Source organism: Coregonus lavaretus (assembly GCF_964263955.1).
Source record: "Coregonus lavaretus genome assembly, chromosome: 6".
Classification (NCBI taxonomy): domain Eukaryota; kingdom Metazoa; phylum Chordata; class Actinopteri; order Salmoniformes; family Salmonidae; genus Coregonus; species Coregonus lavaretus.
In genome coordinates, this window is record NC_139993.1 from 34839462 (window position 1) to 34857504 (window position 18043).

Sequence of the window (18043 nt, forward strand, 5' to 3'; positions counted from 1 at the left end):
TTTTGCAAACTCATGCACACATCTACCCTGTTTGAGGACACTTATTTTAGCCTTAGTGCAGACACCCCATCCATCAACAGCAAGAGTGGGGGGTCTGGCTGTGCGTGCTTAATGTGTGTCAGAGGATGTGCGCTTAAAGAAACTGACAGCTTCTGCCTCCCCTTTCAATCCCTATCTGACGTGTAGAGTGCAGAGGATCCATATTGTGTCTGTGACCGACGGACTACAACTGTAGTCCCAACAGTGACCCTTTCCTCTGGCTCCCCCTGCTGAATCAGTGTGTGAAGTATCCCAACTGGTGCATCTTGTGCAGGAGGTTGTGCATGAGGTCAAAGGTGGTGAAGCTGACCCCCACAGCGATAGGACCTTTGATCCAGTTCATACTGAGGCCCTTGTAGAGTCCACGCACCACCCCCTCCTGCACCACAATCGTCTTCATGGTGCCCAGGACGCTGCCGTACTGTTGGCCCGTCACCCCCGCTGTCTGCATACGTCGGCGAACCACGTCCAGCGGGTAAGAGGCCGACTGGCCGATCAGGCCGGCACACGCGCCAAACGCCAGACGCTCGTAGGAGTACGGCTGGGACCGCCTAGTCCTCTCTGGAGAAAGGAATGGGAGAAGGAGAGAAAGAAAGATCAAATTAAGCCCTTCATCAAAAATCCAATCATTCAATTAAGAAAATTATAACATAAAAAGGAGGCTGTACCTGCATGCAGATTCTTGAGGGTCTCATATGTGAAGAAGGTGATTCCTGAGTATGGGATCACTCCCAGGATGGTTGGGCAGAAGCCTCTGTACAGGGTCTTAATGCCCTCCTCCTGTGTAATGCGTACAAACACGTGCAGAATGTTGCTGTACCTGTAGGGAAGAAAGATTAGAGATAAGAGTAGGATATTAACCTATATGGATATTTATATAAGGATAAAAACATGACCTATATTAACCTATATGCCTGTTAATCTTTGACTAAGTGGGCAAAGGGGAAACCACATGCAGGCAGGACTGTCACGATCGTCTAACAGAGATGAGGACCAAGGCGCAGCATTGCAGGCAAACATACTCTTTATTAGAGACACGATCAAAAACAACAAAACGATAACGTGACAGTTCACGGTCTAACACAACAGACTAGAAACAAGATCCCACAAACTCTGTGGGGAAACAGGCTGCTAAAGTATGGTTCTCAATCAGAGACAACAAGCAACAGCTGAATCACGTTGCCTCTGATTGAGAACCACACTGGCCAACATAGACAAACAATACTAGAATGTGAAACCTAGAACAAAACACATATACTTTACACACCCTGGCTCAACATATTAGAGTCCCCAGAGCCAGGGCGTGACAAGGACTCTAAATTAACATTTTTCATTGGTAGCACTGGTGCTTCCAACATAAAAAAGTTAGGAGCGCCAAATGAAATTTAGGAGCATCAGAAAATATGATTTTTGAATCTTAGTTACTTTTGAAGCACGTTTTTGTTTTTTGTTTTTACTTTTATACATTCAAGAAAATGAACATTCCAAATAAACCAAAAATAATTTTAAAAACTACAAGGTACAATTACAATACTACACTTTCAACAAATAAACCATTACAATATATCGAAACAACTGCAATCCTCAATTAATTCCTTTAACACCAGATTCCTAAACTGCCCTAGCAGCACCAGGGAATGAAGATGAAAGGGAATTTGCAGGTTATTCCAACAATGGGGACACTAAAACTAAAGGAGGACCTCAAGAGTTAACCAACCCTGTGAGCAGGTTTGGTAGCTCATTCTTTTATACTTTAGCAATGACGTTAGGTAAGTCGGAAGCTTGTGTAGTAGAGCTTTGTAAACAAAAAGGGAATAATTAATTGATCAACGGGACTTTAATGAGGACCAGCCAACCTTTTGATACAGGATGCAGTGGTGACTATCAAAACTGTCACCAGTGATAAAACGAATGGCACTATGGTAGACAGAATCCAAAGGCTTAAGAGTAGTGGCTGCTGCAATCTGGTAAATGGTGTCACCATAATCAAGAACTGGCTGGAAAATTGACTGTACAATCTGCTTCCTGCTCATCTGTATGTTTTTTAAACATGAATTCTTTGTCAATCCAAATGCCCAGATATTTGTAGGCGGGAACCCGATCAATGGGAGAACCATCCAATGAATAAATAAGTATTACATCTGAAACATTCTTGCGAGAACAACATGTATTTAGTCTTGCCCGCATTAAGTACAAGTTTTAAACCAACCAGGGCTTTCTGTAAGGTAACAAGGTCAGATCACAGCTCTAACATAGCCTGGTCAACAGTTGGGGCAATTGCATACATAAGTGTCATCTGCATACAGATGAATATTAACAAGTTTTAACAGATAGACCAATATTATTTATATAAATAGTAAAGAGAACAGGTCCCAGTTCCGACCCCAGCGGTACACCTTTAGTAACATCCAGGAAACTAGACTTAACACCATCAGAGATCACACATTGAGTCCTGTCCTGTCATTTTCAAATCACTTGCAAGAAGCCTGATCCAGGTCTATTTCAGTCTACCTTTGAATAAGAATGTGATGGTCAACGGTATCGAAGGCCTAGGAAAGGTCTATAAATAAGGCAGAACAATGATTTTTATGATCCAAGCAATTTAACACATCATCTAAAACAAGTGTAGCAGCTGAAACTGTGCTATGTCCAGGTCTAAAAACAGGAGTGGTGCACATTAAGAATAGAGTGAGAAGTTACAAAAGTTCTTAGCTGAAAGTTAGTCGGGGAATCTAAAACTTTGGAAAGGCAAGATCATTTGGAAATTGGACAGTCAGAAGGATCTCCTCCTTTATGTAGGGGGAGGACATGTGCCGCTTTCCAGATCTTAGGGATAACACCAGAAACAAGTTAAAAATATAGGTCAGTGGTTGTGCAATAAGTGGGGCAGAGAGCTGCAGTAAGAAGAGATCAAGCAACCACAGGGCTCTCCAGAGGGTGGTGCGGTCTTCCCAACGCATCACCGGGGGCACACTGCCTGCCAACCAGGACATCTACAGCACCCGGTGTAACAGGAAGGCCAAAAAGATAATCAAGGACCTCAGCCACGGCCTGTTCACCCCGCTACCATCCAGAAGGCGAGGTCAGTACAGGTGCATCAAAGCTAGGACCGAGAGACTGGAAAACAGCTTCTATCTCAAGGCCATCAGACTGTCACCACTATCCGGCCCCCGCCCAGTACCCTTGCCCTGAACTTTAGTCACTGTCACTAGCCGGCTACCACCCGGTTACTCTACCATGCACCTTAGAGGTTGCTACCATATGTACATAGTCATGAAACACTGGTCACTTTAATAATGTTTACATACTGCTTTACCCACTTCATATATACAGTGGGGAAAACAAGTATTTCATACACTGCCGATTTTGCAGGTTTTCCTACTTACAAAGCATGTAGAGGTCTGTAATTTTTATCATAGGTACACTTCAACTGTGAGTGACGGAATCTAAAACAAAAATCCAGAAAATCACTTTGTATGATTTTTAAGTAATTAATTTGCATTTTTATGTACATAAGTATTTGATCACCTACCAACCAGTAAGAATTCCGGCTCTCACAGACCTGTTAGTTTTTCTTTAAGAAGTCCTCCTGTTCTCCACTCATTACCTGTATTAACTGCACCTGTTTGAACTCGTTACCTGTATAAAAGACACCTGTCCACACACTCAATCAAACAGACTCCAACCTCTCCACAATGGCCAAGACCAGAGAGATGTGTAAGGACATCAGGGATAAAATTGTAGACCTGCACAAGGCTGGGATGGGCTACAGGACAATAGGCAAGCAGCTTGGTGAGAAGGCAACAACTGTTGGCGCAATTATTGGAAAATGGAAGAAGTTCAAGATGACGGTCAATCACCCTCGGTCTGGGGCTCCATGCAAGATCTCACCTCGTGGGGCATCAATGATCATGAGGAAGGTGAGGGATCAGCCCAGAACTACACGGCAGGACCTGGTCAATGACCTGAAGAGAGCTGGGACCACAGTCTCAAAGAAAACCATTAGTAACACACTACGCCGTCATGGATTAAAATCCTGCAGCGCACGCAAGGTCCCCCTGCTCAAGCCAGCGCACGTCCAGGCCCGTCTGAAGTTTGCCAATGACCATCTGGATGATCCAGAGGAAGAATGGGAGAAGGTCATGTGGTCTGATGAGACAAAAATATAGCTTTTTGGTCTAAACTCCACTCGCCGTGTTTGGAGGAAGAAGAAGGATGAGTACAACCCCAAGAACACCATCCCAACCGTGAAGCATGGAAGTGGAAACATCATTCTTTGGGGATGCTTTTCTGCAAAGGGGACAGAGCGACTGCACCGTATTGAGGGGAGGATGGATGGGGCCATGTATCGCGAGATCTTGGCCAACAACCTCCTTCCCTCAGTAAGAGCATTGAAGATGGGTTGTGGCTGGGTCTTCCAGCATGACACCGACCCGAAACACACAGCCAGGGCAACTAAGGAGTGGCTCCGTAAGAAGCATCTCAAGGTCCTGGAGTGGCCTAGCCAGTCTCCAGACCTGAGCCCAATAGAAAATCTTTGGAGGGAGCTGAAAGTCTGTATTGCCAAGCGACAGCCCCGAAACCTGAAGGATCTGGAGAAGGTCTGTATGGACGAGTGGGCCAAAATCCCTGCTTCAGTGTGTGCAAACCTGGTCAAGACCTACAGGAAACGTATGATCTCTGTAATTGCAAACAAAGGTTTCTGTACCAAATATTAAGTTCTGCTTTTCTGATGTATCAAATACTTATGTCATGCAATAAAATGCAAATTAATTACTTAAAAATCATACAATGTGATTTTCTGGATTTTTGTTTTAGATTCCGTCTCTCACAGTTGAAGTGTACCTATGATAAACATTACAGACCTCTACATGCTTTGTAAGTAGGAAAACCTTAGTCACGGCCTATCCTATTTAACTATTGCTGTACATATACTATTCTTCAGACATACTACATATTCTGTCCATATTGTCTATACTGTACATCCCATCACACACCTATATATATATATACACATACAGTGCCTTCGGAAAGTATTCAGACCCATTGACTTTTTCCACATTTTGTTATGTTACAGCCTTATGGATGGATCAATGGATAAAATAAAACAATTTCCTCAGCAATCTACACAATACCCCATAATGACAAAGCGAAAACAGGTTTTTAGAAATGTTTGCAAATGTATAAAAAATACAAAACAAATACCTTATTTACATAAGTATTCAGCCCCTTTGCTATGAGACTCAAAATTGAGATCAGGTGCATCCTGTTTCCATTGATCATCCCTGAGAGTCCACCTGTGGTAAATTCAATTGGTCGGACATGATTTGGAAAGGCTCACACCTGTCTATATAAGGTCCCACAGTTGACAGTGCATGTCAGAGCAAAAACCAAGCCATGATGTCGAAGGAATTGTCCATAGAGCTCCGAGACAGGATTGTGTCGAGGCACAGATCTGGGGAAGGGTACCAAAACATTTCTGCAGCATTGAAGGAAAAGCAGCCAACAAGTGCTCAGCATATGTGGGAACTCCTTCAAGACTGTTGGAAAAACATTCCAGGTGAAGCTGGTTGAGAGAATGCCAAGAGTGTGCAAAGCTGTCATCAAGGCAAAGGGTGACTACTTTGAAGATTCTCAAATTTATTTTGATTTGTTTAACACTTTTTTGGTTACTACATGATTCCATGTAGTATTTTCATGTGTTATTTTATAGTTTTGGTGTCTTCACTATTATTCTACAATGTAGAAAATAGTAAAAAATAAAGAAAAACCCTGGAATGAGTAGGTGTCCAAACTTATGACTGGTACTGTATATAAATATTACACACACACAGTGCATTCGGAAAGTATTCAGACCCCTTGACTTTTTCCACATTTTGTTGACAGTGCATGTCAGAATACTTTCCGAATCTCTCTCTCTAGATTTGTGTGTATTGTTAGATATTACTGCACTGTTGGAACTAGGAACACAAGCATTTCGCTACACCCGCAATAACATCTGCTAAATATGTGTATGTGACCAATAAAATTAGATTTGATGTGAATCAGCCCATTTTTACATCAATCTTTAGCAAAGTACTTAGTACATCATAGACATCAAAGGGTTGAAATCAAAATAAAGTATGTGAGTCTGTTAGTGCGTCATTCTCTACAATCTGTTCTGAGGTGACTAAAGGACTCCCTCTAGTGGGATGAGATTAATTTCAAACAGGTGGCCAGCTGAAGCAAAATGGTTATTGAAAGCGTCACAAATTTTCTTTTTGTCTAGAGTGGGTGCAGAGGCTGTCAAAACCTGCTGGGGCAATGAGGGGAATTGTCTGGATTAACACCACTCTCAGATACACAATTCAAGAAATATGTTGATTTTGCTTTTTTAACCAGGGATAGACATTTTATTCTCAAATGTCTGAAGGACTGCCAATCAGACGTAGAATCAGTCCATCTAGCCTTAGCCAAAGCTACATTTCTTTCCTGTAACCAAGGATTAAATCGGTCTTTTAACCATCGTTTTTTGTAAGGCATACGTTTATGTGCAAGAGATTAAAACAGGGAAAAAAAAAAAAATGGTGCCCTTGAAACTAATATGTAACACTGTAAACAGTGTTTGTACATTAGTTTATTATAAACGCTAAATAAATTGATAGGAATACCTGTCATTGAAATTGCAAAGTCATATGTGGAATATTAGGTTCCTACATTGTGTATAAATCACTATTTTCCTATTGAGATTCATTACATAGAAAATTGTACACAGTCTCTATTAAAAACGTCAGGTTTGTGACAACGACATTGCTATGATCATTGATCTCCTGAAGAAGCTATCCCTTGTCCTTTCTTTCTATGGCCCCAAATGTGTGGACAAAGGCAGTACAGTATGAAGATAAGCAGAAACTGCTTCTTCAATAGAAATCCCTGATCACACTTGTAGGCGATGTCATGGCGACGTTGGCTAGCTAAATGTGTAGAAACACGTCATCGGGCCTAACTTTCGTCTCGCGCAAAACTGTGCTTGTGCAGGCCGTCAAATCAAAGGTACTCCTTAATATAAAGTCGTTTTTGACGAAAATCACTTTCACAAGGTTGGAGTAATAACATGTTTAACTACTTAAGACATTGTCTCGAATCTAGGTTGTGCCTTTAGATATTGAGAAAATTAACAACTATGGATTACATTTTCAGTTCTCCCATTGACTTCTCAAACCCCAAACCCCGGCCCAGTCTGCTTGATATGTTTCGCAAGTGTTCCCGGAAGTTTCACGATGTTGTGCCTTTAGAAACTCTATGGTTTGGATATACTGGTAAAGTTACCAGCAGACCCGTCGCCAGACCTCAGTCTTAAGGGGGGCATGTGAAATGCATGGGAGGGCAGGCACAATTATTATTAGCCTACAGTACGTATATTTAATAATAAATTCCCTCAAGTGGGGGGGGGCACAAGCATTTTTGGGGGCGGGCCCGGCCCCCTATGGCCCGCCCATAGCGACGGGTGTGGTTACCAGGTTGTTAGCTAGCTAGCCAATGAGGTAACATGACTGAACAAAGTGTAAACAAATGGTTAACGACGCACAAGTAGTTTTAGAATGGCCCACGACATGGTTTATGAATGTAAAATGTGGTTTATGAATGTAAAATGTGGTTTATGAATGTAAAATGTGGTCCTAGCGATCCGCTACAGGAATATAAAAATGTTGCGCAGATAATATGGGTCAGATCTTTTGACCTGGTTGGGTTAGAAGCAAGCAGTTTTCACTGTAGTAATGGTGCAACCATGACGCTAACGAATATGCACTCGCTTGTTTCTCTAAGGCACTCAGAAACAACAATTACGGGAGATTTTGTTCATAGTCGCACAATATTTGGTCGCATTTTTGGTCGCACTTTAGAGACCTGCGTGCAGGTATGTTTATACATTCAAAGATTGACATTTATGAGTGTTATCGGAGTGCCCTACATTTGTCTGGGCGTCACTGCCATCCTGGCCCGCACCATGTCCAGGGGATAGGTGAGCATGGCAGCTGTGGTGCCAGCCAACGACCCTGCCAGGAAACGTGGAAAAGGAGGAAGGGCTCTGAAACAGACAGATAGATCAAATTACATTAAAATCAAATAACATTTTATTGGTCACATACACGTGTTTAGCAGATGTTATTGCGGGTGTAGCGAAATGGTTGTGTTTCTAGCTCCAACAGTGCAGTAAAATCTAACAAGTAATATCGAACAATTTCACAACATATACCCAATACACACAAATCTAAGTAAAGCAATGGAATTAAGAATATATAAATAAATATATGGACGAGCAATGTTAGAGCGGCATAGACTAAGATACAGTAGAATTGTATAGAATACAGTATATACATATGAGATGAGTAATGCAAGATATGTAAACATTATTAAAGTAACTTGTTTTCCATTTATTAAAGTGGCCAGTGATTTCTAATCTGTGTATATAGGCAGCAGCCTCTAATGTGCTAGTGAAGGCTCTTTAACGGTCTGATGGCCTTGAGATAGAAGCTGTTTTTCAGTCTCTCGGTCCCAGCTTTGATGCACCTGTGCTGACCTCGCCTTCTGGATGATAGCGGGGTGAACAAGCAGTGGGTCGGGTTGATGTTGTCCTTGATTATCGGGTGCTCTAGGTGTCCTGGAGGGCTGGTAGTTTGCCCCCGGCAGACCGCACCACCCTCTGGAGAGCCCTGCGGTTGCGGGCGGTGCAGTTGCCGTACCAGGCAGTGATACAGCCTGACAGGATGCTCTCAATTGTACATCTCTAAAAGTTTGTGAGGGTTTTAGGTGCCAAGCCAAATTTCTTCAGCCTCCTGAGGTTGAAGAGGTGCTGTTGCGCCTTCTTCACCACACTGTCTGTGTGGGTGGACCATTTCAGTTTGTCAGTGATGTGTATGCTGAGGAACTTGAAGCTTTCCACCTTCTCCACTGCGGTCCCGTCGATGTGGATAGGGGGGTGTTCCCTCTGCTGTTTCCTGAAGTCCACGATCATCTCCTTTGTTTTGTTGACATTGTGTGAGAGGTTATTTCCCTGGCACCACACTCCCAGAGTCCTCACCTCCTCCCTGTAGGCTTTCTCGTCATTGTTGGTAATCAAGCCTACTACTGTTGTGTCGTCTGCAAACTTGATTACATTTACATTTACATTTTAGTCATTTAGCAGACGCTCTTATCCAGAGCGACTTACAGGAGCAATTAGGGTTAAGTGCCTTGCTCAAGGGCACATTTACGTCATTTAGCAAACTTGATGATTGAGTTGGAGACGTGCTTGGCCACGCTGTCATGGGTGAACAGTGAGTACAGGAGGGGGCTGAGCACGCACCCTTGTGGGGCCTCAGTGTTGAGGATCAGCGAAGTGGAGGTGTTGTTTCCTACCTTCACCACCTGGGGGCAGCCCGTCAGGAAGTCCAGGAACCAGTTGCACAGGGCGGGGTTCAGACCCAGGGCCTCAAGCTTAATGATGAGCTTGGAGGGTACTATGGTGTTGAATGCTGAGCTATAGTCAATTAACAGCATTCTTACATAGGTATTCCTCTTGTCCAGATGGGATAGGGCAGTGTGCAGTGTGATGGCGATTGCATCATCTGTGGATGTATTGGGGCGGTAAGCAAATTGAAGTGGGTCTAGGGCGGCAGGTAAGGTAGAAGTGATATGATCCTTGACTAGTCTCTCAAAGCCCTTCATGATGACAGAAGTGAGTGCTACGGGGCGAGTCATTTAGTTCAGTTACCTTTGCTTTCTTGGGTACAGGGACAATGGTGGCCATCTTGAAGCATGTGGGGACAGCAGACTGGGATAGGGAGAGATTGAATATGTCTGTAAACACACCAGCCAGCTGGTCTTCGCAAGCTCTGAGGACGCGGCTAGGGATGCCATCTGGGCCGGCAGCCTTGTGAGGGTTAACACGCTTAAATGTCTTACTCACGTCGGCCACAGAGAAGGAGAGCCCACAGTCCTTGGTAGCAGGCCGCGTCGGTGGCACTGTATTATCCTCAAAGCAGGCGAAGAAGGTGTTTAGCTTGTCCGGAAGCAAGACGTCAGTGTTCGCGACGTGGCTGGTTTTCCTTTTGTAGTCCGTGATTGTCTGTAGACCCTGCCACATGCGTCTTGTGTCTGAGCCGTTGAATTGTGACTCCACTTTGTCCCTATACTGATGTTTTGCCTGTTTGATTGCCTTGCCGAGGGAATAACTTCACTGTTTGCATTCTGCCATATTTCCAGTCACCTTGCCATGGTTAAATGCGGTGGTTCGCGCTTTCAGTTTTGCGTGAATGCTGCCATCTATCCATGGTTTCTGGTTAGGGTTGGTTTTAATAGTCACAGTGGGTACAACATCTCCTATACACTTCCTGATAAACTCAGTCACTGTATCAGTATATACGTCGATATTATTCTCTGAAGCTACCCGGAACATATCCCAGTCCGCGTGATCAAAACAATCTTGAAGCGTGGATTCCGATTGGTCAGACCAGCGTTGAATAGTCCTTAGCACGGGTACTTCCTGTTTGAGTGTTTTAGCAGTGCAAGTACTACAGTCGATGTGTTGATAGAACTTCGGTAACCTTTTCCTCAAATTTGCTTTGTTAAAATCCCCAGCTACATTAAATGCAGCCTCAGGATATGTGGTTTCCAGTTTGCATAGAGTCCAGTGAAGTTATTTGAGGGCCGTCGTGGTATCGGCTTAAGGGGGGATATACACGGCCGTGACTATAACCAAATAAAATTATCTTGGGAGATAATACGGTCAGCATTTGATTGTGAGGTATTCTAGGTCGGGTGAACAAAAGGACTTGAGTTCCTGTATGTTATCACAGTTACACCATGAGTCGTTAATCACCTCCGCCTTTCTGCTTCCCGGAGAGATATTTATTCCTGTCTGCGCGATGAACTGAGAACCCAACTGGCTGGACCGACTCGGACAGTATATCCCGAGAGCCATGTTTCCGTGAAAACAGAGTATGTTACAATCCCTGATGTCTCTCTGGAAAGAAACCCTCGCCCTGAGCTCGTCAACTTTATTATCCAGAGACTGAACATTAGCGAGTAATATACTCTGAAGCGGTGGGTGGTGTGCACGCCTCCTAAGTCGGACTAGAAGGCCGCTCCGAGTACCTCTCCTCCGGCGTTGTTTTGGGTTGGCCTCTGGAATCAGTTAAATTGCCCTGGGAGGCGCGAACAAAGGATCCGCTTCGGGAAAGTCGTATTCCTGGTCGTAATGCTGGTAGTGCTGGTGAGTTAACGCCGCTCTGATACCAAATAGTTCTTCCCGGCTGTATGTAATAACACAAACAATTTTCTGGGCTAATAACGTAAGAAATAATACATTAAAAAAACAAAATACTGCAACGTTTCCTAAGAGCTAGAAGCAAGGCAGCCCTCTCTGTTGGCGCCATCTGTCAGCTATTGTTTCTACAATGCATATCATTGTATTATTAGGTTTTTTTTCACACTAGAGACAATGGTTTGTTCTGTTCAAGAAAGATCACTGAAGGGTTGCCATTAACAGTATGTGTATTCTCAATTATTTCACTGAGGGGTACTCTACTCACTTTCCCTGGAAGCCGAAGTATCCCCCCAGGATTCTCTTGTACTGGTCGTGGGAGCTGAACTGGATGGCAGCGTAGGGGATGACCCGTACCATGGTGGCAGAGTTGCCCCTCCACAGACTGAGGAAGCCATCTTTCATGTACGTACAATAGAGGAGTCTGAAGGCTTCCTGGGGGGGGGGGGGGGGGGGGAACACAGCAACACAACACACTTAACACTAGCTCAACAATACAACACTAGCTCAACAACACAACACTAACTCAACAAGACAGTCATGGTCCTGATCCCCCTCTCCGAGGGTGTCTCAGGGAGAGTGGAATATGCAAAAAACACATTTCCAAATCAAACATGCGTGAAATAGGAGAAATATAAGCACCTACCAAATTATTATTATTATTATTACTATTGAAAGGGCTGGAACCCTATTATAATTGCTAGGATTCATAATAAAAAATTTAAAAATTGATTATTTTCCTTTTTTTGGAGAGCTATAGCTCTTAAATGGTAAGACCTACAAACTTGGTGGGATGGTGTAAGTTGGTGGCCTAATACGTCTGGTTACACGTGATGTAACCAGTCTCAGCCAAATGGTGGCACTATAGTCCTGTGTAGCTCAGTTGGTAGAGCATGGCGCTTGCAACGACAGGGTTGTGGGTTCGATTCCCACGGGGGGCCAGTATGAAAAAAATGTATGCACTCACTAATTGTACGTCGCTCTGGATAAGAGTGTCTGCTAAAATAAACATTTGACTTCAAAAGGTTTTACATTTTTCAACAGCATCTCCTCAGAGACCACTACACAGATTTTGCGGAAACTTTGTGTACAGCATCTATAGACCAAGATCTTTAAAGGTATTATAAATTAAGTTGATATCTTAAACGTCATGGACGCTGTGAGCCAATGAAGTTGAGTGAGGCTGGGCCTGACAATTCAAGTCGCTCTTGGAGGGAATGGAGCCCCCTGCTGGCCATTCATCTCAATACGCTACAATGTTTCCTGACGTGTGTATTTGTCCACTACCCACATGGATTCAAAAGTATAAAATTGGTGTGAGTACCACAGATGAAGTAAAGACCGGAACCGATTAGATCAAGACTAGGCATGTTAACGGTTAACCATTAAATTGGTTAGCCGCAGAAAATATATATATTTGACCATGCTTATCGGTCTATAGGTTAAATTGCATAATTGAGTGGAATTAAATTGGCATGTTGGTATTTTTGTTAGTCGTCATGCGTCTTATTTATCACACGCGCACAGCATACACAGCCTAGATTGAGGAGCGGAGTGGCCTATCACCTGTCAGAGCAGCTCCTCAAAAAGCTAGTACTGCAGTGAAACGTGCTTTTATAAGCCCAGTCATTGTGCAACAAATAACAATTCTAAATGCAATGGCGTGTTCAAAACTTTTTTGATGGCCACGATTAAAAAAAGAGCTACTATTTTTATTTCTCAATCTCAACTCGTAATTAAAGTGCGCCTCCCATTCGCCATTCGAGTGCATAGGCTATAGTCAACGGTAAGCAGAGTCACCCACCACTTTAAAATGTGACCTTGAGGCAGTATAATTGTTTGAAACCTGAACGTTTTACTTTACTTCAAATAATGAGGAATGTCTTACCTTGCTTCAAAGTAGCCTAGCCAAAATCCAACCATAGAAATGTGGAGGCAATTATTTTATAAAGATTTCCTCATGCCATTAACCAGAATGTCTCTCCTACTCTATTGATTTTCAAATCAACTTTCTTTCGTTGTCCAGAAGCCAAAGGCACAATCCTATTCACCTTAGCAACCCATCCTAGTTGTGGCTATCAGATTCCCCCTCTTTCTAAGTTGCTAACTGAGATTTTCACCTCTGTCACATGTGGAACCGCTCGCATTAGGTGTGCTGTTTAGAACAGTGTTTTCCCACGAATTGCATTTTGGCAAATGTTTGAAAATGATGTTTTATTAGCTGCTTCATTACAGCAGTTGCATGTTCAATAATAGGCTATAGCCTTTTGACGACAGGCTTGCTATTGTTGCATGTTTTCGTTAATGAAAAATGTCAGTTCCTTGTATGCATGCATAGTATTTTCGGTTGGTCACGCCATTTTACTGTTTGGAATTGTTTTTACAGATTGTTGACCGATTAATGAGGATTGGTTAGTCAGCAGCAAAATATGCATCCCTAATCAAGACGCAGAACAAGACTTTCTGAGACCCAGACCAGTGAATCGACACACAAATCGACCAGACCAAGACCAGTTTAAATGGGGAAAAACAACATCCAGTAGAGTAAACGTGAGTAGAGTATAGTTCAGTACACTATAGTTCAGTACAGTAAAGTACAGTAAGGTCAAGTTCAGTACAGTACAGTATAGTTCAGTACAGTTCAGTTCAGTTCAGTTCAGTACAATACAGTAAAGTACAGTACAGTACTTTAGAGCACAGTGTAGTTGAGTACAGTTCAATACATTATAGACTGGTATGTTTGGGCCAAATATGCATCTATGTTTGGGCTCTTGGAGGGTTGGACCTCCCTGCTGGCTATGCATCGCAATACTCTATACTATTTCTTGAAGTGTGCACTGGTCCACTATTCACATGGTGGTCCTCTGTAGCTGAGTTGGTAGAGCATGGCTCTTGCAACGCCAGGATAGTGGGTTCGATTCTCGTGACCACCCAAATGTAAAGAATGTATGCACGCATGACTAAGTTGTTTTGGATAAAAGCGACCTGCTAAATGGCATATATTACATTATTATTATATTATGTTATAAGATGTGTAAGTGCAAGAAATTGAGTCAAGACTGTTCAGCGTTCTAATATTTAATATACAGAACATTCCCTTTGAAAAAGCAATGTTTTGAGTCGTCCAGCTTCAGACAGACTCATTAAAAAGTAACACACACCCAAGTGACCAAATAACATTCCCATCTAGGAGATAACACCAGTAAATCCTGCTCTGCCAGCCTCTGCCAATTGGGAAGACATACATCAAGTACATCTTTATTTATTTCAATGCAAGTTATATAATACACTCACCTTAGCAGAGAATCTTTGTGAGGACACTAAAGTAGGAGAAGGAGGAAAATAAGTATTACGGCAAAGATACTGTTATGATGTCTCTTCATAGTGGTGGGAACAAGGACATTTAGTAGATAGGTAATTCTTGGTGCCACACAGTCTAGAGGCCAAGGATTCCATTATGTCGAGGGAGCTTACTGAGGTTTATCTTAGAATAAATATGATTGATGGACATGATATACTGACTTGGGGTACAAGGTAATAACATCAAAGAAGGGAGTGCCAACTGATGGTTAACAGATGTTGTTGAAGAAACGTGTCACATGAGGTATATAAACTGAGATATTTTCTTTGTTCAGTAGTTCGGATGACAAGAGGCAGAGCTTCTTATTTGTATGAACTCTCCATCTAAGTGTTAAATATCTTCTTACATCATGAATTACTTGATACCCGAGAAACTCATCATAACAGATACTAACAATGAAATAAGTACAGTATATATTTACGAAAGGAACCCCTACTTTATATTCTGAATGCATGTTCTTCCAGGGAAATGGCCTTACCTTGGAAGATGATCTTGGTTCTGTCCAGAGGAGCTATGACTGTTTTGGCCACAGCGCCTGCAAATGCTCCACATAGCAGGGAGTCCAACACTGTCCATCTCTGCACACAGAAAGAAACACTCAGTGTTCCACTTCACACAGGACAATAAACATACTCCATAACTCTCACTACAGCAGTAATGGAGACTATAACATTGCATGATCACTGGCTGCAGATATAGGCTAAAGCAGGGCTCTTCAACCCTGCTCCTGGAGAGCTACAGTCCTGTAGGTTTTCACTCCAACCCTAATCTAGCACACCTGATTCTAATAATTAGCTGGTTGATAAACTGAAACAAGTTAGTTAAGTTACAGTTACAACTGAGGTTGGAGCGAAAACCTACAAGAGGGTAGCTCTCCAGGAACAGGGTTGGAGACCCCTGGGCTAAAGTTATCACATATAGGCTATAGGTTTCTCGTGCTCTTGGAGTAGTGTAACTTGAACTGTCTTTCAGCAGATTTCTAACCCATTTTACAGTAAACTGTAGTACACCTCTCTTCCACGAGTATACATTCATATGGTCTGCAGAGTAGTAATGCGCCATGATGTCATTGTATCTTGTAGCCTACTTTAGAGTACAGCACTCCAGACATAAACAGCTTTACTTGCCTCTAACTGGAGGTGGAGATAATCTCTTCGCTGGTCCAGAATGTGTTTGTGTGTGTGAGGGTGTGGGTTGTAAAAGTTAATTGGACAGTGGACCCAATAAAATCCCTGATAAGGTGTGTTTGGGATGCAGGGGGAGATAAGTATTTTGAGGCCACACCGGGAATTTGCAAGCAGTCTGCAGCAATGCATAGGTTGGAAAGTTTTGACTTGAGCAGCCATTGAGGGAGGCAGATGCTTTTTTATGGTGACTGACTTCTGTACTGCTCTTTGTTGCTCTCTTGAGCAATTGAAGAATTTGCATTACAGTGATGACTAACATTGCCAGTGCCATTTGGTACTAAACTCAGCAAAAAAGAAACGTCCCTTTTTCAGGACCCTGTCATTCAAAGATAATTAGTAAAAATCCAAATAACTTCACAGATCTTCATTGTAAATGGTTTAAACACTGTTTCCCATGCTTGTTCAATGAACCATAAACAATTAATGAACATGCACCTGTGGTAGGCAATTAAGGTCACAGTTATGAAGACTTAGGACACTAAAGAGGCCTTTCTACTGACTCTGAAAAACACCAAAATAAACATTCCCAGGGTCCCTGCTCATCTGCGTGAACGTGCCTTAGGCATGCTGCAAGGAGGCATGAGGACTGCAGATGTGGCCAGGGAAATAAATTGCAATGTCCGTACTATGAGACGCCTAAGACAGCGCTACAGGGAGACAGGATGGACAGCTGATCGTCCTCGCAGTGGCAGACCACATGTAACAACACCTGCACAGGATCGGTACATCCGAACATCACACCTGCGGGACAGGTACAGGATGGCAACAACAACTGCCTGAGTTACACAAGGAATGCACAATCCCTCCATCAGTGCTCAGATTGTCCGCAATAGGATGAGAGAGGCTGGACTGAGGACTTGTAGGGCTGTTGTAAGGCAGGTCCTCACCAAACATCACCGGCAACAATGTCGCCTATGGGCACAAACCCACCGTCGCTGGACCAGACAGGACTGGCAAAAAGTGCTCTTCACTGACGAGTCGCGGTTTTGTCTCACCAGGGGTGATGGTCGGATTTGCGTTTATCGTCGAAGGAATGAGCGTTACACCGAAGCCTGTAATCTGGAGCGGGATCGATTTGGAGGTGGAGGGTCCGTCATGGTCTGGGGCGGTGTGTCACAGCATCATCGGACTGAGCTTGTTGTCATTGCAGGCAATCTCAACGCTGTGCGTTACAGGGAAGACATCCTCCTCCCTCATGTGGTACCCTTCCTGCAGGCTCATCCTGACATGACCCTCCAGCATGACAATGCCACCAGCCATATTGCTCGTTCTGTGCGTGATTTCCTGCAAGACATGAATGTCAGTGTTCTGCCATGGCCAGCGAAGAGCCCGGATCTCAATCCCATTGAGCACGTCTGGGACCTGTTGGATCGGAGGGCGAGGGCTAGGGCCATTCCCCCAGAAATGTCCGGGAACTTGCAGGTGCCTTGGTGGAAGAGTGGGGTAACATCTCACAGCAATAACTGGCAAATCTGGTGCAGTCCATGAGGAGGAGATGCACTGCAGTACTTAATGCAGCTGGTGGCCACACCAGATACTGACTGTTACTTTTGATTTTGACCCCCCCCCCCCCCTTGTTCAGGGACACATTATTCAATTTATGTTAGTCACATGTCTGTGGAACTTGTTCAGTTTATGTCTCAGTTGTTGAATCTTATGTTCATACAAATATTTACACATGTTAAGTTTGCTGAAAATAAACACAGTTGACAGGGTGAGGATGTTTCTTTTTTTGCTGAGTTTACTTAGTAATAAATAAAAAATTAAAGATACAATCTAGCCTAGTTCACTCTGACCCCATACCCATGTGCCAGGTTCTTCCATGCTACTCAAAGGTTACTTGCTGTTCTGGTAAACATGTTTGACAGCCTTCAGCTGGCTGGTCCTGGCCTGCATGTTCCTGCTATAAACAGCTCTGTGGTATGTAGGCCTGCCTGGCTAGCTGCTGGAAGGCTCCTGCATCAGGGAAAACCCACGAGGTAGGGGGTGAGGGGGGCTCACTTTAGCCTGGCCGGAGGGAGGGAGAGACAGCACTGCTGCCTGGGGCTGTGCCATCTGGTGGTCCTGCACTGTATGGGCCATGTGTGCCCTTGACGACGCCCAGTATCTATGTCAGACACTCAGTCAACACCAGACAATCCACTGTAGGAGATAGAAACATGGTGATAAACA

At 43.6% G+C, this 18043-nt stretch overlaps 1 protein-coding gene across 1 annotated transcript; it reads right to left on the minus strand.

Annotated features, from left to right (window-relative positions):
- Positions 1–274: 274 nt before the first annotated feature.
- LOC311130730 (mitochondrial coenzyme A transporter SLC25A42-like) lies at positions 275–17953 on the minus strand (the record flags this gene model as incomplete). The annotated part of the gene is made up of 7 exons (XM_084163519.1): positions 275–600; positions 708–859; positions 7991–8107; positions 11592–11758; positions 14618–14643; positions 15163–15262; positions 17873–17953. 7 exons carry the CDS (start codon positions 17951–17953, stop codon positions 275–277), a joined length of 969 nt encoding a protein of 322 aa, XP_084019645.1.
- Between the last annotated feature and the right edge of the window lie 90 nt (positions 17954–18043).